At 44.1% G+C, this 23480-nt stretch overlaps 1 protein-coding gene across 6 annotated transcripts in view; it reads left to right on the forward strand.

Moving 5' to 3' along the window:
• Positions 1–10673: 10673 nt before the first annotated feature.
• The window catches only part of BTRC (beta-transducin repeat containing E3 ubiquitin protein ligase), a 115015-nt gene continuing 102208 nt past the window's right edge, over positions 10674–23480 (forward strand). For 5 of the 6 annotated variants that reach the window (XM_063163333.1, XM_063163335.1, XM_063163336.1 and 2 more), the window contains exon 1: positions 10674–10799. In XM_063163333.1, the coding sequence (XP_063019403.1) occupies positions 10752–10799 (48 nt within the window). In that variant the 5' untranslated portion in view covers positions 10674–10751. Of the gene's footprint in view, positions 10800–14775; positions 14797–23480 lie in introns of those variants that run through there. The other variant, XM_063163337.1, reaches the window with a different exon arrangement.

Consider the following 23480-nt stretch of genomic DNA (forward strand, 5'->3'; position numbering starts at 1 on the left):
GGAGGGCATCACACTGACATTTATGCATTGTAAATGGCAGCAGAGCCCAAAAGCACCAGGAGAAAGGTCAAGTGCTTCAGTAAGAGGTGGGCAGGCGTGGGCCTGCCGTGGGCCTTCAGGGAGGGTGAAAGTATTCCCAGAGGCTAGGTTTGGAGAACTAAAGCCATGATGTCTGTGAAATGTGGGTACTCAGGTTCAGCCGACTCCTGATGGCTGGGTCTGGAGATAGCATCAGGGGACAGCTTATAGCATGTTTCTGAGACCCCTTGTTTCACCAGGAACCTGCAACTTGCTAAGTGGGTACTGGATGTGCATGTGGCCAGCCCTACCTTTGTTTCACTTGGGCTCTCCAGGTGTCTCAGATTTGTCTCTGCCACTTCCTACTGGGAGCCACTCTTAGGCTGTCTGACCTCTCAGCAATCTCACCTAGGTAAGTGCTGGCCCTTTGGAAAGCTATTTTGTGTTCCTGGCTTTGCACCCTGATTAGCAGTAGCACTATAACAGGAGAGATGGAGTGATAAACAAGATGGAGTGATGAACACAGGATGGGTTCAACTTGTCCAGCTTCACTCCCTATAGTCAGCACTTTCTGAGTCACCCAGACTTATGATATTCTTCATCAGGATGCTTCAGGAGGAAACTCTGCCAAACTGAGCCTGAGTGATGGGAAATGGCTCTGTGCATCTCATTCATCTCTTCTTACACTGGGCAAGAGCATGAAACTCACAAGTGCAGACACTGATATGGGAACTGAGTTTGGCCCAGCTGCAGCATGGATTGCAGTTTGTGTCCCTGGCTCTCAGGCTCCGGGCTTTCAAGTACTGCCACCTGACACAGTGTGTGCTGGGAGAATGAGGAATCCGTCATAGCAACAAGAGTGTTCTCAGGACAGCTGTCTATGTGAACATGAAGATGAGGGGGTGGGATAAAACACTCTCCTGGCACAGGGAAAGGGGTTGTCATCATCCTGGCCTCCACATGCAAGGGGATCCTTCAATCTCTTTATGTGAGCACCGGGGAGGAGGAATATCAGAGCTCCCCATGAGCTGGACACCGCTCCCTCCCTGCCCCAGGGAAGGCACAATGAGCGGCCACAGCGCGGGGTCACTCGGCAGTGCTCCCATCAGGGAGGGAGCCTTCCTGTGCCCCGGCAAACCCCTAGTGAAAGACAATCAGGCTCGCTGTCACCGAGCTAATTCCGATGGCATAAAAGCAGTAATGAAATTCACGGCAGGATTAGCCTCTCCATCCAATGGGCCGGCGCCACAGTGACATATCGTGCTTCTTGCCCGAATGTAACACACCATCTAATTTACGTCGTGTAGCGAGCGGGAATGAAATGTTCATAAAGAATTGCTGAATCTTGTCACCTTAACTGCGGCCCCGGGCTCTGAGGCATCTGTCAGGGAGAGGAGAGAGGAGAAGGAGGCTCCTGCCTTGCAAAGCTGCGACCAGGGCTTTGGGAAAGGGGAGATGGCTGCATTAATCTTCTGGGTCTGTGCAATGGAGATGTAGCACGTGGGGATGAGGACTCCAGGCTGGAGGAGGGGGGCTGTAGAGCTTCCTTACATGTGCATGCTGTAGAGTGGTGTTAGCAACAAGAAAGGGGCTTTTAGAGCTTCCCCACCAGGAGAACTGCATGCCTGGGGTGCATGAAAATGGACCTGTGGTAGCATGGAAATAAGGGGCAGCATCCTTGGAGATACATGTGCTCACAGCAGAACACAAGTTCCCAAATTCCATGCTGAGTCCCATGTGCAGGTACACACTATTTAGCAACTGCAGGTGTTCACCTGTCTGGGGAAGCATGTGCACAACCCTTTTGCTGTGGCTTGGCAGCCCTGTTCCCCCTCCCCTGCCCAATGTTTATTTGCAGTTAATTTTCATGGATTCTAATGGCTCGGATCCTGCTAGGGGGGATTGTGCTTGCCTCTTCAGTCAGAAAGTTTGCAGAAAAAATAGCCCTTTCCTGTTGTGTTTGGAGTAATAGTGTCGTGGTGTCCAGAGGGGAGTTGGCAAGGAAACAGGGAAGTTTATTAAGAGTAAGAGATTGAATTCCACTGGGTTTAATTGGAAGTGCTTGAGCAAACAGCGGAGGGAATTGTCCAGTCCAGCTCTCTGGAAACAGCAGTACTAGCCCCAGGCTTCATGCCCATGGAGCTGACTAGTCCCAGGGCCACCTTATCCTCTTGACTGTTGGGGAAGCTGCAGGGTCTGGCTTGTTTACTTCCTTGGGGTCATCTGTGCACCTCAGCCTTGGCTTTCTATCCCATCAGTTGCTGGCTCCTACACGGGATCTGGAAATGCATAAGATGCAGTATCTGGATCTGTATTTTACTTTGGAAGCTGGTTCAGGACATAAAGTGTGCAAGTGAGGCATGGTCCTGTCCTTTCTCCTCTCCCAGTCCTCTCCCATGGAAATCTGGCTTTTCTCCCTTGATAGGGAGAGTACTGCTCCAGGTTAGGGCTCACCAGCAGCTTGCTGGGCTGCAGGTATTGGGTATGCAATTTGCAACTGTGATATGTTTTGGAAGAGTAACCTAAACTTAAGATGCCTGCTCTGCTTTCCCATTTTAAAGCCGAAATGGAGAAAATCCATTTTTGGATCCTAATCCCCACACCATCCTTCAGGGCACAGAAAAGTCTCCAAGTCAGATTGCCATGGATGAAACCATCTGCCTTCCTTGGGCTGGCCTGGATGCTGCCTGCAGAATGAGCTGCAGCACCACTGTGCCTCCCCTGCACCCATAATCACAGGTATGCAAAGCAGTACGGAAATGTGCCTTTGTGGCAGGAAAAGGAGCCAAGTGCCAGAAGTCTGATTCCCTCCTAGAAAAGCCTCTCCTTCAAGACCTTCTCCCACACCATGCTGAGTTGAAAGAGGCATCAAGTAATCCCCTTGCAGATGAAGGTAAATGGGGGCTCAGACATTTGCTTTGCCTTGAATTCAGCTGATCGCTCTGCTGAAAAATTCAAAATTAAAGAACAATAAATAATTTATTACTTTATTTACTTTAATTCAATAAATTGCTTCCCCACAAATTAAGATATATTGCTTCAAATTAAATGTTTCATTAAATCTGAGATTAAACTTTTGGGGGCTGGGGAAAGTAAGACTTTTTAATTTGGCTGGAAACATGAAAACTGCTGTTTCCCATTGCTTTAATTGCAAACTCTAGAACCAAAGTGACACACATTTTACAAAGCAGGGTTGTGCTGGTTTGGTCTCTGCTCTCACTCCTCTGGGAGATCAGTGGGTTTCTCTTTCTGGCTCTCTCACATGGCTGCAGACTTTCAGCTGCAAATCCAAATGGATCATGTCTCTAATCCCAACCAAACCTCACACAAATGTCCCCTAATTGAAGCACTTTGTGTCCTCTAGGCTTTGCAGGGTCTTGTTTCTCCATAATCTTGTTTTTTGGGTGAAATTGCCATAGTGGCTGGCTGTGTTCCAGCCACACTCTATGCTCTTTGTTTCAAATATATATAAGTTACATATATATTTTAATAAATTCAATATTATTCAATATATATTTTAATAAATTCAATATATTATAATAAGTTCAATATTATTATTATATACATATATATATTTATTTTCTTTTGGTTGATGTCCTGTACTGGGACTCTTAAAGGTGGGATTTCAGCCATATGCTATTTCCCAGTCTCCAAATATGTTCACCTCTAATGAACATGAGATAAAACCTCATGTCTCTGTTTTCTAGTGGTTTTATTCATGCAGAGCTCTTCTGCAGATTTTCACCAGTATGATGGCCTAGCCATAGAGATGAAGGGGACAGGCAGACTAACAAATGTGGAAATCTACACAGACTGAAATGAAGGAGTTTGTTAGTTTCCTGGGCAGTGATCCTCTGGTAGTGCACCTAGCATGATTGAATCTGCTACAGAGTGGGATCTCTGGGGCCTGCCTGGCTGCTGGATGTTCATACCAGCTTTTGTAACTTATTAGGGACTGCTGGAGGGACTTCCAGCTAGTTCAGCACATGCCTCCATAGGAACTCATGCACCTCTGCACCAATAAAGCCACTGCAGAGCATCTCAGTGCTCTGTGACAAAGTTCTGTGCTGCTCAATATGGGAACAATCTGCACAAACACAATTGCAGAAGCAAACAATTGCTAAAGGGCTTCTATTTTTTTCCCAGACTCTGCAAGCAGATGGACTGTAGGTGCTGTGAAACAGTGTTTGAGGAATTCTCCCTTGTTTGCATAACCCCTGGAAGGCTTCAAAAGACACAAGTGCTCCAAGTAGTTGCTTGTGACTCTTTGGTGCCCTCTTTGCCCATGGCTACAGGCTCAGGCTCACAGCTCTGGGTTCTTCATTGTCCTGGTATCTGCTGCAGGTTTGCAAAACTGGTACCATGGTTGTCTTTCACAGGAAGGTCAGAGCAGCAAGAGGAGTGTCTGAGATATTGGGTGATGGAGGGAGAAGGCTTTGTGATGCCTGCTCTGCTCTGAAGAGGATTGGTAGGAACCGGGGCAGAGACAAGGCTGCGTGAGTCATTTCCTAGAGGGAAATCTTTCCTGTGAGGGCCTTTTACTTTCAAGAGAGGTGCCCTTCCTTCTTGGGAGTATTTTCAAGGGTTGGGAAAATCTGATTTTCTGAGTTCTCCCTCAGACACCAAATGACAAAGGAAAATGCCCCATGAGGAATGGAGTGCACATGAATGAGTGGGTTAACTCTGCATGGAGGATTCCAAACTTCTCTTCTGAGCAGTGAATGATGCTGTAGCAGCAACCTCTAAGAACTGCATGTCTGTCAGCTCCTGGAAACCACGCCACTCTTGGACTCATTTGATCCATGGCAAAGGGCAATTGCTTTTGGATCTCTGCATTGTAATGTGGCTCTGTGACGTGGAGAAAGGCACAGCCACTGCAGCAAGTGGGCTTTTGCCAGGAAAACTCTCTTACGTACTTACTCTGTAAGTCAAAAGTATTTACAGGAGATCTTGCTGCCTGTAACTTAAAGCTTTAGCGAAACAAATTGGAATTGCCTTCTGGAGACCATTGTTATAAATTACAGCCCCAACATCTGTCCACAACTGCAATGTCTAGACAACCCGTCTCGGCTAGAAGAGCGAGCGAGGGGGTGCTGTGATCACAGTGGGGAGGGGAAGCAAAGGGTTTGTGCTGGGGCTTGTGCCAAGCACCCTGGCTCATGCTGCCCCTCTGCTTTGGAGCATGATGCTCAAAGCAGGGTCCATCCCAGCATGGCCAGGAGGGACTTCAGGGGCATTCAAGGTAGAGGAGAAACTTCTGCCTTCCTCCATTGCAGATTGATGCCAGCAACAAATTTGGCCCTTGGAAGTCTTGACTGCTGTTGCCTCATTTATTGCATGTTGAAGGATGCGAGAGAAGGCAGTGCCTTCAGCCAGGCTTGTTCCTTGTTTCCTTGGCCCCTGTGCAGCACTTTCGATAAAGAGGCCAGGCCCGTCAGCTGAACGATTGTATTTTTTTACAGTTCCTAGCGAAAACCTTCTCATTTATATGTAAAGTAGCCATTAGTCATAGCTCTGTTCCCTCACACTGCCTGATGTACAATCACATTTTGCAGTGGATGAATCTTTCCACACAGCTGCTCTGCTATGAATAATCCGTTGCTGGGCCCATAAATCAGAAAAAAATCATGCACCTCCTTTGCCTGATCCTTACACAAAGTCATATATTTTACATGAGGACAAACTAAATATTCATGAGGCTTTAAAAGGCTGTTCTGACTACGAGGTACTTGTTGGGGCTGTTTTTGTTCTGTCGGGTCAGGTTTGGTGGTTTGGGTTTGTTTTTTGTCCTTGTAAGAAGAAATCTTTCTTTCCCCTTTGCCACCCTTCAGGCAGCAGCACTGAGCCCCCAGCAATGCTCCTCTGGACTCGTGTTTGCCGAAGGACTGATGAATTTGTCATCGCTGCTGTGTCAAGGACAGGCTGATGGAAGGTGCTGCAAACGCCAAAGGACACATCCCAGGGGAGGTAGCAAGGCCTCAGAGAGTGAAGGAGCTGCTTTAAGGGTAAAGAGGCACTTCCAGATCTGTGCTGGGGCACTGGGCTGGCTGGGATTTGGGGTGCATGCTTCTGTATGTGCCTCACCCTGGTGCTCCTCACCGTGGCCTCTGGCAAGACCATGGAGACTGGGAACACTGCTGGACAGTTGGTATAGTACCTGTGCAAGAATGCTGTCACCCTGAATTATTTTCATTCATATTTTAAACAAAGCACCTACAGAGTCTACGGAGAGGACTGGGACCAGGGCTTCAGCATCTTCTGCTTCCCAGTAGCCAAGTGAATCTGGTGGGGGAGCAGCACCAGGCAGCCACCATGGTAGGATGGAAAACTGGGAAGTGAGCTCAGGTTTAATCTGCTCAGCATGCCTGTAAGGATTCCAAATTCAGGATCTGCCCTGTCCAAGACACTCTCCCTTGGCCATCCAGAGCCAGTGATGATGATATTAGCACAGGGAGGGCTCTCAACCCCCAGGAGGGTCCAGACATCCTGACAAGTGGGAAGACAAGAGGTTTTCCACCTTCTATTTGCTGAATTAGCAGCTCCCAATAACTGAGAAGGACCAGTCTCAACCTTCTCTGCCCTGGTTCACTTGCCCTTACAGTAGCTTTGCCATTTGGGTGGTCACAAAAAAAGCCAGCAAAGTGTTTAGTTAATATTTCCTGAGTATAATTTTCCTGCCACTATAATAAACTAAACCAGCTCACTGTGCTAGCAAACAGGTTTTGGAGCCAGCAGAAGGTGAGAAGAAACACCTGGCTGTCAGAGACAGGAGAGAGGATGCAGCTCCCCTTTTCAGCAGCACAAGGGATACAATCAGCTCAACCTGTAAATGTTAATCTACAGCCTACACTGCTGTGGTTTCTCTGCAGACAAGTCTTTCTCTCTGGTCATCCCCTCCATACGTGCAGCCTTGCATGTCTTCTTGTACCAGGTAATGAGTACTGTCCTGCTCAGTGAGCATAATTCATACTGTGTGGTCTGGACTCCCTCCCTTTGCTCCTGCATGACTGAGTGTCCCTTTGTCCTAAAAGACCCTTTGCCCACAGGCTAAAGGGAGCCATTCTGCCCTCAGTTTCCCCAGGCCACTGCACACCAAATGCCTTTAGCTGAGATGCCAGAGCCCTGGGTGAGACATGCCACTGTCAGGCTGGAGAGGCTGAGCTGAACCACTGGGATGTTTGTGGTTACAGGGGTCCCTGTCACCTTCTCACAAGCTCCTATGCTACTGTGTGTTCAGCACTGTGAAACACAGCCCCAGCAGCAGCTGCTGCCAGTGCTGTTGCCAAGTTCTTGCAGGACAAAGGGAGCAACAAAAGATTCTTCCACCAGTGAACTCCCTTCTTTTCACTTCCCTTCCTTTTTGCTCCAACTTGGAAAGAATGAAGCCAAGGCACTGCCAAAGTAGAGGAAAACAAGGCCAAGCCCACACAGATGGCGACTCCACAAATTTAATTTAGAATCATCCTTTATTATTCAAAATTTAAAAATTCAGGCAATAATGCCCAAAGGAACTGCACTGATTAAAGTTCCCTAATGTTTCATGGCCAAATCTTGCTGCTTCCACCACGGGTCACTGGGACAAGAATGGAAACCCCTCTGGAGTGCAGAGAAAGGTAGGGCTGTACCTGCTGTAGATCTCTTAACCACTTACTTACTGACCCAATCAGCTTCACTTGAAGCAAAGCACCAGCTGTTCCTTACCCAATTAATGACTGCCACAGCAAATTAACATGGCGTTACACCAGGCGTGGATGTGGTCCGCAGAGTCCGGAATGCACAGAGCAATATGCTAGTGCAAAAATAATCACAGCAATATCTTTACTGTTAGGTAGCATCCTTCATCTGGAAGGATGGTGAGGCCCCTGAGCACTATATGGGCTCGTTTCAGTGCTCTGCAGCGAGGGGGTGGAGGGCAGGGAGGGGGAGTATGGTTGCTGTTTCAAGGAAAAGTAAAGAGGAGCTGGTCAGGGCGGCCCTACTGTGGCAGAGACAGCACTGACTACATGTTCAGGTCCTGCAATTCAAACAAAATAATTGTTTGTTTGTTTGTTTGTTTGTAAATGTGCTGAAGTGTGCCTTCTCCCTGCCTTATGCACCACAGACCTCTCCAGTTGGTCTCTTTGCCTGCTGTGTGATGTGAAACCTTGATAGTGTCACAGCTTGGTGTGCTGACCATTCTCTCCTCTGGTCACAGAGGACTCAGCAAGCTGGTGGGTGCAGAGCTGGCCATTCAGCTGCAGGGAGCATCCCACAGTGGGAAGGAGCCACAAGGTCAGACTGCAGATGCAGAGATCCAGGTGAGGTTCCCACAAGGTGTAACTCCATGCTCAGTGCTGCTGGGCCAAGTGCTGTTTCTCTGAGTCCTTCCTCAGTCACTCTGTGCTGTGGTGGAGGTTCCTGCCCTGTCCCTCTGCAGTGGTTCTGCATTGTGGGGTCCTGATGGCAGTGTGGCAGAATAACCAAGCCATGACCTTCTACCACCAAGTTTAAGTCCAGCACCTAAACACTCATTAGTTTTGGCTCCAGAGAGTTCAGGGACATTAATCCCCTGTAAGTTACAGTCCAGACAGATCAATCAGCCTGGAGGGCTTTGGGACACTGGTGTCTAATGCTGAAGCATTACACTTTCCAATTTTCCAACAATTAGGCCGGCATCAGATATTATTGACAAATAAACCACGCAATCAAAGCCCTGAGCCTGCCACGCTGCTACCAGGAGGATCCATTTCCAACCCAAGCCAGCTGCAGGATGCCTGGAGGAAGGAGACATGGGAGAGCCCTGCCTCAAGCACCAGCAGCCCCTGCTTGCCTTCAGTGCTGTTACAGGAGCCCTCCCTTTGTAATTACAGGATTCCCTCATTATAATTACTGTTATTTATGTAATCGTGGCAAGTGTTTTCAGTGCTGTCAGCAGTCTGGAAAGTGCCCAGCCCCACTAGAGCCATTTCAGGCATTTCACTGCTAAGAGTCTGGGCTTAAAGGATGAGGGCCAGGAGCATGGCTGGGATGGTCCAAGAATGGCAGCCTTTGCTCCTGGTGACATGGAAGCTCTGTTTGGGAGACTTCTATGCCCTGGGATTGCAGAGGGAGAACACCAGGTTAACTCTTCCTCCTTCTCTTAGCCCACTGCTCTGGAAATGTAGATGATGCCAGCATCACACCCTGCAAAGGCTGACACTCCCTGACATTCCCGGTCACCTCTGCTGGGTCACTGGCTGCAGCAGACACTCCTGGCACTGGACCATGAGGCACCACCAGTCACATGGCCCTGGGAGGAATCCAGTAATGGGCACATTCTCTGCATCCTCTGCTTTCTCTCTAATCATCCTGCCCGAAAATCTGGAGGTGATGGAGTGATTAGAGAAAATGAGGGAAGGCACTGGGACTCAGGAGATACAGGTTTTGTACCTGCCTGAAGCTTCACGTTCGTTCCTGTGTCAAACAAGGGAATGAAAACAATGGGTCTGAGCTGCATACGGGCAAGCAAGTGCTGATGTTTGCTGGCTTGTTTGCATTTAAATAGGAAGAAATTCAGAGTATCTCACTTAAAATGCAGAGCCAAATATATAAATGCAGCAAGGAAAAGAACCCGAGTGTTTTACTAGGTGACAAACTGGCTAGAAATCAGTGTTGTGCTTGCTATAGAGAAGTAAAAACTTATCAGGGTCTTATAGTTGGTATTAAAACTACAGGAAGCAATTCCTCTCTGCTGCTCCATATAAGGCAGCTTCAGTTTTTGGGCACTGTGAAAAATGCAGAAAAACTGGAGAGAAATGAGACAAATTTAATAGAGAAGAGGATTAGAAACAATGGCTGCCACATGAGCTGGTCTTGCAGGGTGTGCAACAGAGAAACAGAGGAGATATGGTAAATATTCTTCTGTCTATATGCAGCTGCTAGTCAAAGAATGCCGATCAATTCTTTTTTCTCTTTGTTGCTTAGTACAGCAAAGAAAACTCGGTCCAATTTTCAGGGAAAATTGATCTAGAAACATTATTAGAAAAAGGGCACCAAAGCACGGGAGGTTTTTTATGTACAGAACGGCCTCAAACAAACATCTCTAAGGAATGATGTCAGCCTACTCGATCCATTCCACTGATGCAAATTGCCCTGTTTCGCATCCCCTGCGGACCGTCGGTCTGGTGACTTTTCCCCAGACATGTCTGGCCCCCAGAGCAGGGGCTCAGTTTAGGTTTCCCAGCAGCAATGCACTCCAACACGGAGCGCAGCCGGAGCAAAGCGCGGCAGCAGCCGAGCCCTCCTGGGGACATTGGAGAGCGCGGGGCCGTGACTCAGGAGCCAGCCGCACCTTCCACCCCGGGAGCGTCTGGAGCTGGAACTGCCCACACGGCACCTGCAGGACGCGCCTCCTCACCGCCCTCCTTCTCGCGCCCCGAGCGGCCGCGTCCATCCCACCCCGGCCCGCACCTCGCACCCTGACACGTTACTACAACCCCCGTCGGCCCCTGCACTGCACACAACGCATGCGCCAGTCCGCTCCCAGCGTGCCCCCAGGTCCGGACTCTGCCGGGATTTGTAGTTTTATCCGGCAGGTCGGACCTTTGCCAGGAACGTGGCCGGGGACTCCATTTCCCGTGGGCCTGCGGAGCGGCGCATGCGCCGTGCGGGCAACGGGGCGAGGTGGGGGGGCGCGGGGCAGCGCAGGTTCCCGTCTGCGCTGGCTGCGGCCTTCACTGAGCGGGGGGGCGGCCCCGGCCCGGCCCCGCAGGACGATGGACCCGGCCGAGGCCGTCCTGCAGGAAAAGGCGCTCAAGTTCATGGTGAGGGCCGCGGGGTTGGCCAGGGCGGCGCGGGAGGGTGGGCACCTCTGTCTGTGGAGGGCTGCGGGGGGGCGAGATGGAGCGGGGGCAGTGGGAAGGGGAGCCGGGCCTCGGGGCTGGGCCGGGCCGGGCCGGGCCGAGGGCGCTGGGCTGGCGGGCGGGGAAAGGAGGTGAGCGGGGCCCGGGGAGGGGGCGTCCTGCCTGCGGGGCGGGCAGTGAGCAGGGTCCCCAGATCCGGGCACAGGGAGCTTTGGGAGGAGGGGGAGGCGGCTGCAGGTGCCACCTGGGAGCGGGAGAAGTTAAACTGGAGTGAGGCAGGACCTGGCAGAGGGGCCCACGGGCACCGGCAGGCTTTGCGCATGTAATTCTTGGATTTTTTTCTCAATTGTGCACCTTAGACTATCCTGCTGTGCTGCTCACCATCCCTCTGTAATTTTGTTTTTCCTCTCATTCTGCTGCAAGACCTCTAAATACTGGCACTTGAGTGTTTCACTTGATGCTGCAGCAGCATACCACTGATAGGGACTGCGGGGAGCACGTACATTGTTTAGGTTTTGAGTTGGCCTTTGCTATGGAAAACAGTACATGCATCCAAGATGCTCTTCAAATATGGCTAATCTCCATAGATTTGAGGCATTGTGCACTTAAACTGAAACTTCATTCTATTTTTTCTTCATTGTTGATATTTCTAAGCATTTTGGCCAAAAATGTGTAATTTAGAAATGAAAACAAAGTGTTGCCAGCTAAATTGAATGTAAATTTCAGGTGCCCCAAACTGTTCTTTCCCTAAGGATATAATTTTAATGACTGGCAGCACTTGCTAAAAGTTTGTTTTGGGTTATTGCTTCTAGTGGCAAAGAATTAAACTTGAGCTCATCAGGAAGAAGGAATTCTATTAAATCTTCAGAACATATGGCCAAAATGAAATTGAGGAAACATTAGCTGCAAATTTTAATTTCTAATTGAGCTTCGATACACTTGTTTGGCTTTTGGTTTTTAATCTGGAAGAACTTGTTTCTCTCTTGGGACTTCTTGATCTGTTTGCTAGTAGTCTCCAAGTTTGCCAGATTCATAGTCTCAGCTAGGTGAAGTGGAAAAATGTATGGACACCTAAATCAGCAAGATAGCAATTAGCAATAATGAATGGCCATCTTTGGTGTGGGATTGGCCAAAGGAGTGTCCCAGATCCTGCTGCACTTGTGTTTGGCCAAGCTTGGTAATTACAACCTTCCTCTAGATAGTGAGTTTCACATCCCGAAAAGTTTCTGCTGAAACATTCTTGTCTGCTGTCAGGCAGCATTGTGAACATGCTATGCTGACTTCTCATACATTACTTTTTTCGCCCCCTGTGCTAAGATTCTCATTCAAGGGCTTAGTGCAGGTGGTTTGTGATTGTCTGTAAGATTGGGCCTGGAAGCTGAGGGAATCCCTGCCCATCTTGCAGCTGGCAGGATGATGGTGGACTCCAGCAATAGATGGTATAGATGGACAACAATAGATATTGATGGACTTCAACAACAGAGCTCCCTGACACTGGGGAGAGGCATGCCCATGAGAGGAAGCTGCTCTTCTGGGATCTGCATCAGATAAAGGGAAGAATTATCAAGACCAGACTGCACTGAGAGCTAAAAGCTAACCCACCTTCTTTCATGTTTTATTAAAGTGCCTCTTGTATGCAAAATGCTTGTAAAACCTGCTGTGAAAGATGTGGCTTCCCTCTGTCCACTCTGAGCTTTTTAGGGTTTTTTGTTTGCAGGTTGAGAGTAGAGGGAGCAAAGGTTTTGTCAAGCACATCCCATTCTTTTGCTTTAGTGTGCATCAGTCCAGAACGTGGCTCTTCCTTAATCCTGCTGATGAAATGAAGTGTTTGTCAGGCCTGGGGGGTCTGCCCGTGCTCCTGGCAGGGTGGCACAGATAGATCCATCGGGATACAGGAGGAATCAGTTACAAGTATCATCTTGGCCCTCCCTGGAAATGTCTTTTCTGGGCCTGCAGCACTCAGGCAGGGCTCAGGCACTGCAGTAGTGGCACTGGTGCAGTTACCACACAGAGGTAGCAGATCAGCTAATGCTGAATCATTCACAGTGGATTACCTTGTCCATCAGAGTGTGTGGTATGCTTCATTTGCATCTTCTTATTAGGTGGCTCAGAGTTTGGCTAGAGGTGGGCTTTGCTATTAATTAGTGATTTTCCTGAGAGCTTCCCAAGGAGCATTGTAGGTAAATATTCAAATACATTTTAGAGGTATGAGGCCTGTTATCAAAGGCAGGAGAGAGTTTTGATTTTGGTATGTATTTGGGGTAGGTTTCATTTCATATTGAAAAGCAGCCCTCTAGGTGGTAGTTTGTTTATGCTTCTCTAGAAAATAGTATGTTTTTTCCTCCTAAAAAGGTCAGGACTTAATTTTTGACATTGACTTTGGGCAGCCCTTTTGAATCACAAGGTACCAGGCAAGATGGACCTGGTGATTTGATTTTTATTTTAATGTCCAACTCTAACAGAAAAAGTTCATGGGAAAGCTTCATCCAGTCCTAATAGAATGGATGAAATTATTTTTCTTTAAAGCATCTATATTTGGTGTTTTGAAAGACAAACAGTACTCTGTTGTTCTTCTTTCTGCTCATGTCTGTGCAACTTTTAGATGGAGTAGAAGGCAGCTGCCTTCTCACTGGCTGCTGTTGGCTGGATTGCTTGCCAGTGAAGCAGTAGTAAATGCAGTATTGCATTTAACTGATATCTGCTACAGTTTCCTGGTTATCTGTTCTCAGGTACAATATGTATAATCTAATATTTTAAGGTTTAAGTAATTTATTTAATTTCATTTGCTTACTCAGTTTATCTCTATGTCTTAATAAGACCTAATTTATTCCAGATATTAAATTGCTGTGTATTAACACCACACAATACTAAGCAACTGCTCACAAGGGAAGACTGTTTTTGCTGGTGAATGAGTCTTGTATCATGTGTTCTGCACATCATCTTTCAAAAGTTTTGTTGGTGTTTTTAATTTTGGGGTTTTTTTGAATGAAAGATGGTTCATAGGTTTAAAGATGATCTTCAAAATTGAATAGTTCAGTGTTCTGCAGCTGCAGCAAGGATTTTACCAGAATGGAACCCATCTTAGTTCACTTCAGCCTCTTTTATTTTTTGTACAGTCCTGCTGATGAAAGTACACTCTTTATAAAGTACAGTGTGTAAGAAACTGATGCACAAGCTGAAGAGAGAGGGGAACGTGCCCATTAACCTAAAAGAATTCACACAAAAGTCCCACCCAAAACCCCCTGCCATAGACAGCTCTGCTTTTATACATTCAGGAATATGGGATTCCCATAGTCAGTCATTTACAAAAGAACAAGAAATCGAGGTGCTCTATAAGTAACTTTCAAGTTTGAATAAGTGTTTGAAACAGTACAGTACTGAAAGTGTGAGTGTGATAGGCTCAACTGAGACTTTGATTAAATGTCATATAAAGTAAACTGCATAAGCCTGCATAGAATAGTAGATATTTTTTCAAAGTAGCTTCAAATGGTTCTGTTAAGTATACGAATGTTCTGATGATTATCTTTTTAATTAAAATGAGAAATCTTTGTTTAAAGTGGCATTCTTTTTTACGGCCTGTTACAGTCTCTGTAACAATCATTTCTTAAGTCTGAACGTTTTTAATTCCAGGAATCCATTTATATAAAACTATGTTTAGACTTAATTAAGGAACGATTCTTACAAAGCTTGTAAATAGCCAAGAAAAAAGGGACAGAAAATAAAACTGACATTCACACTTAACAGAATGATTGTTACAAGGTATGTAATATGCTATAAAAATACAATAAAGCCCTTTTTATAAGAGTTCATATTTTTTGTTCCTCATTTTGAAAGGTATTTAAGAAAAATATCAAGGCTCTATGAAGCGACATCTGTTTTCTTGAATGGACTAGTGACAACTTCAGTTGTGTTTAATTGGCAGTGCTTGGAACAGTACCTGACCAGTTTGGGGTCCCATGTAGGACCATTTGAGAGGCAAAAGCTTGATACTTAACATGCTTTCACTTTCTCAGGCTTTATGAATTAATTAATTTGCAATAATTTACCTAATTTCCTGGCTCATGAATAGGAAGAAGTCAGCCTGAGTGTTCTTTGTGTTTTTTTTTTTTTTTCTGTTTCACCCCCAAAATACCATTTTCCTTTTGGTTTTGGATGGTCAGATTCTAGGAGTTGCTGATGGGCTTTCCAGTTTCACAGGAGAACCAGAGCCTTCTGGTTGTGTTTTAAGATTAATCTGTGGGTTGTTTTTTGGTTGTGGTCTTTTTCTTAGGGGGAGTTTTTTTGGCGATTGTCTTTTTTTTTTTTTTTTTTTTGGTTGTGAGTTATTTTATTTTTTAATGAGGGAAAACTCTGAAGTTCATTAATTTTTATATTTGCATGTTTGTAGGAGCTCCCACATAACTGGCAGGTAATATAGCAAAGAATAGTCAGTGTAATGGAAGGCTGAAAGGTAGGGAAGCTGGAAATGTTTTTCCTGCTGTGTGCATGTATATATATGGAACAGATGGACAAAGGCTTATACTTTAAAAGAGGCTCTGCTTGAACTGAGCCCAAGTCATTCATGGTGTCAATAGGACCAGAATTTTTAAGACCTGTTATTTGTTTGCTATTTTTAAAAAAAAATCTTTTGAGAACTTAGCAGTCTTCCCAGTAACATATTTGTGTCAGGGACATTGTGGCAGAGAACCCTGGGGATCCAAAGCAAGGAAGTCATGAAAGCAGTGAGAATAATTTTGTAAGCTGGGATAGCAGAGCATTGCCTCTTAAATGTGGGGTTGCAAATCCTGCTTGAATATTACACATGCACTCGTCAGTTTTCCCAATGGTACTGTAATAGCATCCTGGTTTTTTGGGTGTTTGTTGGCACTAGTATATTGTATGGAAAACATTGGTTAATTTTGTTCTACCCCAAACTTCTTGCTGTAGATTTTTCTGCTCTTGGTGCAGGCCTTTGGTACTTCAGTAACTTCACCCTCGCTTCTCTGGTAATGTTTCATTTCAGCCACTTTGCTCCATTAAATGTATGCAATTAGAAAAGCAAATGGCAAATTTGCTATCGCATCACTGAAGTATTTAGTTTCATAGACTTAAAAAGCCAAATTTGTTGCACCATGCTCTCCTCACTGTAATATATACTATAAACATCAGAGAGAATAGGCTGACCTTAATATTTGCTTCTCAGCCTAAATCGCCGCCTTGCAGCAGTTATTTCCCACTGAATAAAAAGTTTAATTTCACGCCCTGATTAGTGCTAGTATGTGCAGGTGGATATTTATTTTATGCAGCTAAACTAATCTGCCTTGGCAAATTATTTGCCAGTCAGCAGAGCTATAATTCCTCTTGAGTATTTGGTACTAAATTATCATTCTCATTAGTGAGATGAAGCAGACTTCATTCTAACCACGAAGTTTGGTTAGGCAAAGGACTTCCTAACTAGTCTTTGGAAGATACAAGATGTGCAGTGGCCTCAACATTCTCAGTGTCCTAAAATGGTTTGTGATATACAAAAAGGTGATGAGGATTTTAGAGGGAAAAAAAAAAAATTCTATAGTTGTGTGTCATGTCTGGAGATAAGGTAGGAATGTACAGTGTTTAGAGATCACCTCTTTAAGAGGTGCCTAATGAATTAAAAAATCAAATGGTCATCTTTGGCTGGCCATGGAAATACTCCAAGCTCTGATGTCTGGGCCATAAATGAGATGAAATATAAAGTTATGTTGTTTTCTGCTTTATTTTCAGTGCTAGTGGCTTCTGAGGTAGCAGAAATAATGACTTGAGACAAAAAGTTAAATGGTTTAGGAAACTTCCTGGTCTGGTCTCTTTCTTCACACTCTAAAAACATTTAAAGTGGGGATCAGAAAGTATTTCCTGACATACAGATGTTGAGCAGATATGTTTGTCAAGTGAATGTGTTCATCCATTGTTTTGTTTTCTATGAATTTTACTGTTTTGATAGTTTGTTTGCATTGTAAAACATGTTAATGAAAGATACTTATTTTCTGTTACAAGAAGGGTAATTTATATCTGGAAATAAGAATTCTCACTAAGTGGGATCCCTTCACATAGTACGCATGAACTTTTTTTCATCTGTATGGGTTGTCATGTATTCTTGTCATATTCATTTTCTCAGTGATTACTGCAACAGTATTTAGGGTCACATTTAAGACCACCAAAACCAGCAAGCTGAACAACTTGATTTTTTGTATAAAAATTTTCCTGCTAAATTCATCAATGCAGATGGAATAGGCTATTTTCTCACTTCCTTGTCTGCTTGTATTGCATCATCTTCAACTCCATGCATTTGTGTAATATTTAACTGTCCTTAGTAGCAAGCTTAACTGGTATTTCCAGTACTGAGTGTTTTCTTCAGTCTTCCTCATTTCTTCCTTACAATTCAGGAATGCTCAACAAGATTTATTCTTTATACATCTTAAGTGATTTTGCACAGAAGGGCTGAATCCACTGGGTGTTCAGCTGTGGAAGCTGGAAATTATTTGTAGCATAGCAGCGTCCAGTGGCTGCAGCTAAAGAGTTAGTGCTCAAAATACAATTAATAAGCAATCAAACATGAAGCTGTTTCCCTGACAGGGTACTGATTAGTGCTGTGAAAAACTTCTTGATACCACAGAAGTGGTTGAAAATAAACATCCTGGGAGTTGCATTAAACATTTCCTGCTTATTAAACAACAGAGCTTTCTAATGACAGTTTTTCTGAGGTGCTGGGGAGCTCTGGTGTTGGACAAATGCTACCCCTGCTTGCAGAAGGAGAAAGCTGAAGGTCAGAAATTTGCCGGGGGTCATGGGCTGGAGGAATTTGTGTAGGGTGATATGGTACGCTGGTAATAGGAGGCAGAATACAAAGAAACCAGTTCTTCTAATAGCTACCCTTGTGCTTCTGACCATGTTTTGGTTAATTTTACAATTGGCTAGCCACCTGTTAAGATAACCCATTTTATCATTAAACAAAATTAATTTTAAAAATGGCTTGAAACTGTCTGATTTTAATGGGATCTGAATATTCTTAGTTTTAATCTGCCTCATGAGGCTTGTCTTTCTTCTGGGAAGTACATTGTTACATCATTAAAATATCATCCCCTACTGAGAGAGAAATCGGTCCCATTCACTAAATGGCAATGCAGAAACAATGTCAAGTATTTCTAAAAACTGCATTAAAATTCATTTTTTTCTCTTCGATGTGCAAGTTCCGTGGTCCCATTAAGCAATGGGTGCTCAGCCTATTTGCTGCTGTGCATGCACAGCCAGATTTGTTAGCTGGGGTGGCAGAAGGGTTCAGAAGCAGACACGATGACTTATAGTTTTAAATTATTTCACTTTTCCACAATGATTTTGCTTGGAAACAAATGATTGATCATAATTTTGTTCTCTCTAGCTACTTCTGGTCTTCCTTTGTACTAAAAATTGAGAAAGATCTGATTTAATTTTCCTTCCCCCACTGCTAAAACAGGGTCTTGTGCAGTGATTTTGATGAGAGCAGCGGAAAGGAGAGAATGAGGAAGAATGGGAAAGCTCAGCAGGGGCCCTTTCTAGTCTTCTTGAGGGAAGGACAGAAGTGTTTCCAGTCTGTGGGCAGGAGACATGCAGCCTCTTGGCAGAATCCATTGGAGTAACCAGTTTGGACTAGAAGCAGCAAAAAGGCATAATGCTGGTTTAATTTGCTTCTTCCCATGGTGAGAAGGGAAAGGTTGCAGGGGCATTTCTACAAAGGAATGAAGTTCTTAAGTACTGTTTTGTATTAGCAGAGCAATAATAAGTGTGTTCTTTTAACAGTAGTCTAAATGGACTTCTCTTCTTCAGAAGCACCTGAAGAAGATGGTGGAGAGGGAATTTGGGTAACACCAGCCAATGCAGAGCTCTGCTGTGAATTTTGTCAGCTGGCTTTGTGCCCTGGATGGGATTTTTCCATTTGTAGGAACACTCACTCATGATATTTCCATCTTAGGACATAGTTATTCTTACAGAATTGTAAGAATTTTTCCCAAATATAGTGGGATGGATGAAACACTGTAGAGAAAGGTGATGGCAGTCTTTGCTTGGATACTAATCAGGACTGGACTGTCTGCTGACTAGAAAAAAGTCTGAATGTTTCCATGCTTGCCCATACAGGAGCCAGAACACTCTCTAGTTGTTTCTGAGAAAAATGGTCCATCATGAAAGTCTGTCATACAATGTAGTCAGTCTCCCTCTCTACACACATCATCTGTAATTTATTGTGAGAGCAATACAGAATGGAGCAGTGTTTATGTGGGAGTTGCTTTTAGTTTATGGATAGTTGGCCTTGAATCCTGTCTATTAGGAAGATGTTGGCGATTCTCCAGAGGGGTTGTTCACTGGGACTGCTCAATGCCCTTAATTCCTCTTTGCCAAAACTGCCAGTGTGATTGAGAAATGCAGCCAGCTATCATTCATCTCCTGCAAATTAGAACAATGAGAAGGGGATGTAGTCTCAAGAAATGATGGATTGATCTTGTTTTAGAAGATGAGTCTTAGAGGCATCTCAACAGAAAGAAATCCAAATAATGTTAACAGCCTCTTCAAACGTGGCAGAAGGTGTTTTCTGTTGCTAATATATTCAAAAGGAGAAAAATCTGGTTCCCTATTATTTTTGTTACTTTTTCTTTTTTATTTTTCCTTCTCTTGACTCTGATGACTCCAGTGAAGTGTATTGCTCTATCACTTTGTTACAGCTGTTGTTATAAGCAAGCATAAATACCCTGCAAGGTTTTTACTGACAAGGAAATATTCCTGTAATGTCCTGACCTTAACATAAGAACTGAAGTGGGGACAATAAAGAGCCCATCAGTGAGAAGACACGTGTCAATGTTGGACTGCAGTAGGTCTTGTGGAGCATGGGTTCAAGTCTGATATTGGCAACCAAAGTCCTCTCTAAAGCTTTCACAAACTACTGAAAGCAGTTGCTAACTGGAATTCTCTTTGTTATACCATTGCAGAGCTATTCCAAATTTGACTACTTTGCAAGTCAGAATCCTAGCTCTTATTTTCCTGCTTAACTCCGTTCATGGCTAATTCATTCTCATTAGTTCATAGGCCGGTGTCCTTGAGCTTAACCAGCTCTCCTTGTTCCCCTGTGTTCATCTGCAGATTCTTGTGGAGGGCAATCATATTCTGCTCTGAGCTGGATCTGGTCAGGCTAAACCAGCATTCTTTAATTTATTTTTCCTTCTGTTGTAAAATGTTTCCTGGAGCTTTTGATCATCTCAGTAGACCTTTTTAAACAGCTGCAAAATTTGATTAGTGTCCCTGAAACACAAATGATCAGAGCTATGCAGAACATTGCAGGAAGCATTTTATGGATTCCTTGTGCTAAAGCAGTGATCCCAATTCCTCTCTTCTGGGAAGTTTTTACTTTATACACTATCCTGTAATAGTATTTGCCATTTATTTCTGTGGCCACATCTTATGGGTGAGCCATCATTATCTAATGAGTAACATATCCCAGGGCCTCTTTCCCTCTTCTCAGTTACCCAGTTCCTAATTTATAATGGAAATAATGTAACTTTTTTATTTATATGTATCATGTGTCCGTTCTGTTACCAAATCTTCAGGATGCTTTGTCCTATATATTTATGATGTCTCTTTAATTTCATTAGCACATTGGTAATTCTTGAGTATTTTAGCCATTACTGTGAATATTTGACATTAATTTCAAAAATAATAATAGATTTCAACAAGGGTCATTCTCTGTACAGCTTAATGGTTCCTTTTTCAAAATTGCCTGTGATACTCTACAATTTTTAGTTTCTTAGCCTCCTTATAACTCCTGTATTAATCCTAATCCTCTTAATTTTAACTAGTAACTTCCTACATGTCATCTATCAAATGCTTAACTACTTCTAATTTGTCTGGACTTCAGTGATCTTCTTAAAGAAGAAGATTGGGTTAGTCTAGCACTAATTCTCATTTGTTCTAAATTGGGAGTAGATTTACTTAGCCTCCCATGGTGACTGTTTCATTTTGGCAATAGTTAGCAGTACTCAGTCTCAGTGGATGTCCTTTCTTGGGAGACATACTGTTTGTGTTTTGGCTTTGTTTTTTTTCTTTTTTGGACAGTCATTTCTGCAACATTTTAGGTTCACTCTGGTTAGAATTACAGATGGTTCTGTGTGAGGATGCTACCAGGGGCTGCCCATTAGGTGTCTTCAGCTGCTGCTGTTGCCTCTGGTTCATTCTGGCATTGTTGTCCTCCAAGGCAGCAGGTGATGCTTTGGTGTTTCTTGGTTGAAGGAGGAGTTTGCTCTAGTTAAGCCAAGCCAAGGAACATTTGCATCCTATGCCAGGAATTGAGAACTGTCATGGAGCTGAACTTGGCACAGGGTATTTACATAAGGAGAAGAATTTAATATATTTTGGTATATTTTTGAGTCAATTAGTTACAGATTCCAAGTTACTTCTGATGGGTAAAAAGTCCCTGCATTGTAATTGTAGCAGAGTGCTTTGTAAGGGAAATGTATTTGGACAGAATGGCCACTCCTGCAAAGAGGAAATGTTTTGGTTACTTTATTGCACAGGAAAATGTTTGGCTAGTGCTGGAGCCTGCTCAGAAGACAGGAGCTCAGTAGCTAAGCAGAAAATGTGGTGGAATGCTGAAGTGTGCTCTCCAAAGTGTCTTGTTCTCTTTAGAAAAAAAATGGCATTCCTTTTACAAATTGGTCTGCTTAATGTGTGAACCACAGATTTCCTCCCAGAGGATAGTTGGTACAGACCTGTAACCCATCTCTCCTGCATGCCTTCTTGACTGTTACCTAAAATTCAGCAGGAGATTGGGAAGGTGAAAGTTAATATGTAGGTTCTTAGGCTGATTATGGGAGATTGTCATCTTCCAAACTCAATTTGGTTTGCCTTGGCTGTATTTTTTTTAAGTACAGGACTTTCTATTCTTGATGTGCTGAATTTTAGTGAAAAATTAGAATCCAGGTGAGGTCTCTGACTTTTCTAAGGAGCAGCTTCATTTTGTTGATCTCTGGACTAGCTTCCAGCTGCTGTAAAAACATAAAAGCTTGCACTGTGAATGTCACTGTTCCTGTTGGATACTCACCTGGCACAAAGTCAGGAAGTAGCATGAGAAATGGTCTTCACCACAGATCTTGCAGTCTTGAACGAGGCTGGATTACTTAAATTTCATACTTAAAGTGTCAAATGGTTGTGAAATCAAGCCTGGGCACAAAGAGAATCTCCACACTGCTAGAGTAAGCATGTTTGTGGATCTTGCTGTTACTTTGTTCAGAGATTAATGGAGTGCTGTCATGGGTCTCCATTTGGTTTTCAATACCTTAGCTTAGTATTCTTGTGAGCCCTAAAGAAGGTATCCAGGTGTTTCATGTTACAGAAGTAATTTACGTGGTTGCTGCTGCTCTTGAAGGATATAAAAAACCCTTGCATCTATTTATCTGTCAAGTTGTATAAATAGACCCTCTCCAGTGGGAGTTGTTTTTGAGCAGATCTCAGTCGAGGAGCTCAGGCAGGTTCATTAAAGAGCTGGAGTAGCCATGTTCACCACGTGCAGTGAACTCATTAAGTTCACAGGCAGTCAGAACCTACTGTTTGAGAGTGCTGTGTCCTTCTGAAGGAGCTTGTATCAAACTGTGGGACCTGACAGTCAGCTGACTCAGTGTTTGTTCCTTCTTTCTGCAAAATCTCACAAAGGACACACTTAAATATTGGCAACTTAAGCTTTTAGGATCAGATAGCTCATGCGTTTTTCTCCTAATAACAATGAAAGATTTTGAAATTGTGTGTTTGGTTTTGTTGAATTGGAGTCCACAGATCTACCTCTGCTTTATTTTGAGTATTGCTTTGGGCAGTAGAGTCAGGGATCTGTTTGGGCCATGAAGTTGTATCTTGTGTAATGGGAATTCAGTTTATTGCTGTAATGGATGCAAACTCATTACAAGTTCCAGGCCACAGGGGATACTTTCCTTTGCTGTGGAAGTCATCTCAACTGGACAATCTTCAGTGCAACTGGCCATGCCCTTCCATGTCAGTGACTGACAGATCTAATTCTGCTTTTGTAGCCGACAGCCTGTTAGTTAATGGAGTCCTGAGTATTGTTACTCAGAGGCAACCTTCAGAGTATTAAAATGCATTATTCCTGTTCGTCACTTGATATTTATCAAACAAGGTGTTATATCTAATGAATTCAATGCTATTGTCAAATAAATACTGTGTGTAGATCATGACTTATGAGAAATGGTAATATAAGTAGCTTCATTATTGCTTTGCAGTGATGGAGAGAGATGAGTTTAGTTTGCTTGTTTAAATTCTATATGATGGAAACCCAGAGTGAATGTCTTCTCTGAGGGAACAGCAAGCATTATGGGTGATATGATCAGATTAATAAGATCCTTAGTACATATATATTTCATATAGGTCTCAATTTTCCCCCTCCCTTATTTCTTCTTACATGAAAGCAGATGAAATGGAGAAGCAGCAGTACTGCCTTGGAAGTACCATAGTAGGTTTCCTTTTATAATTATCATTCTTGACATATTTATCCTTTCTTATGGAAGTGAAGATGCAGATATTTAAGAACCTTTCTTGCACAAAAAAGCCCAATTTCCGCTCAGTACTTAATTAGCACTTGTTTATGACACAGCATCTGATTTG

The sequence above is a fragment of the Melospiza melodia genome, chromosome 9 (genome assembly GCF_035770615.1).
Source record: "Melospiza melodia melodia isolate bMelMel2 chromosome 9, bMelMel2.pri, whole genome shotgun sequence".
NCBI classification, from domain to species: Eukaryota; Metazoa; Chordata; class Aves; order Passeriformes; family Passerellidae; genus Melospiza; species Melospiza melodia.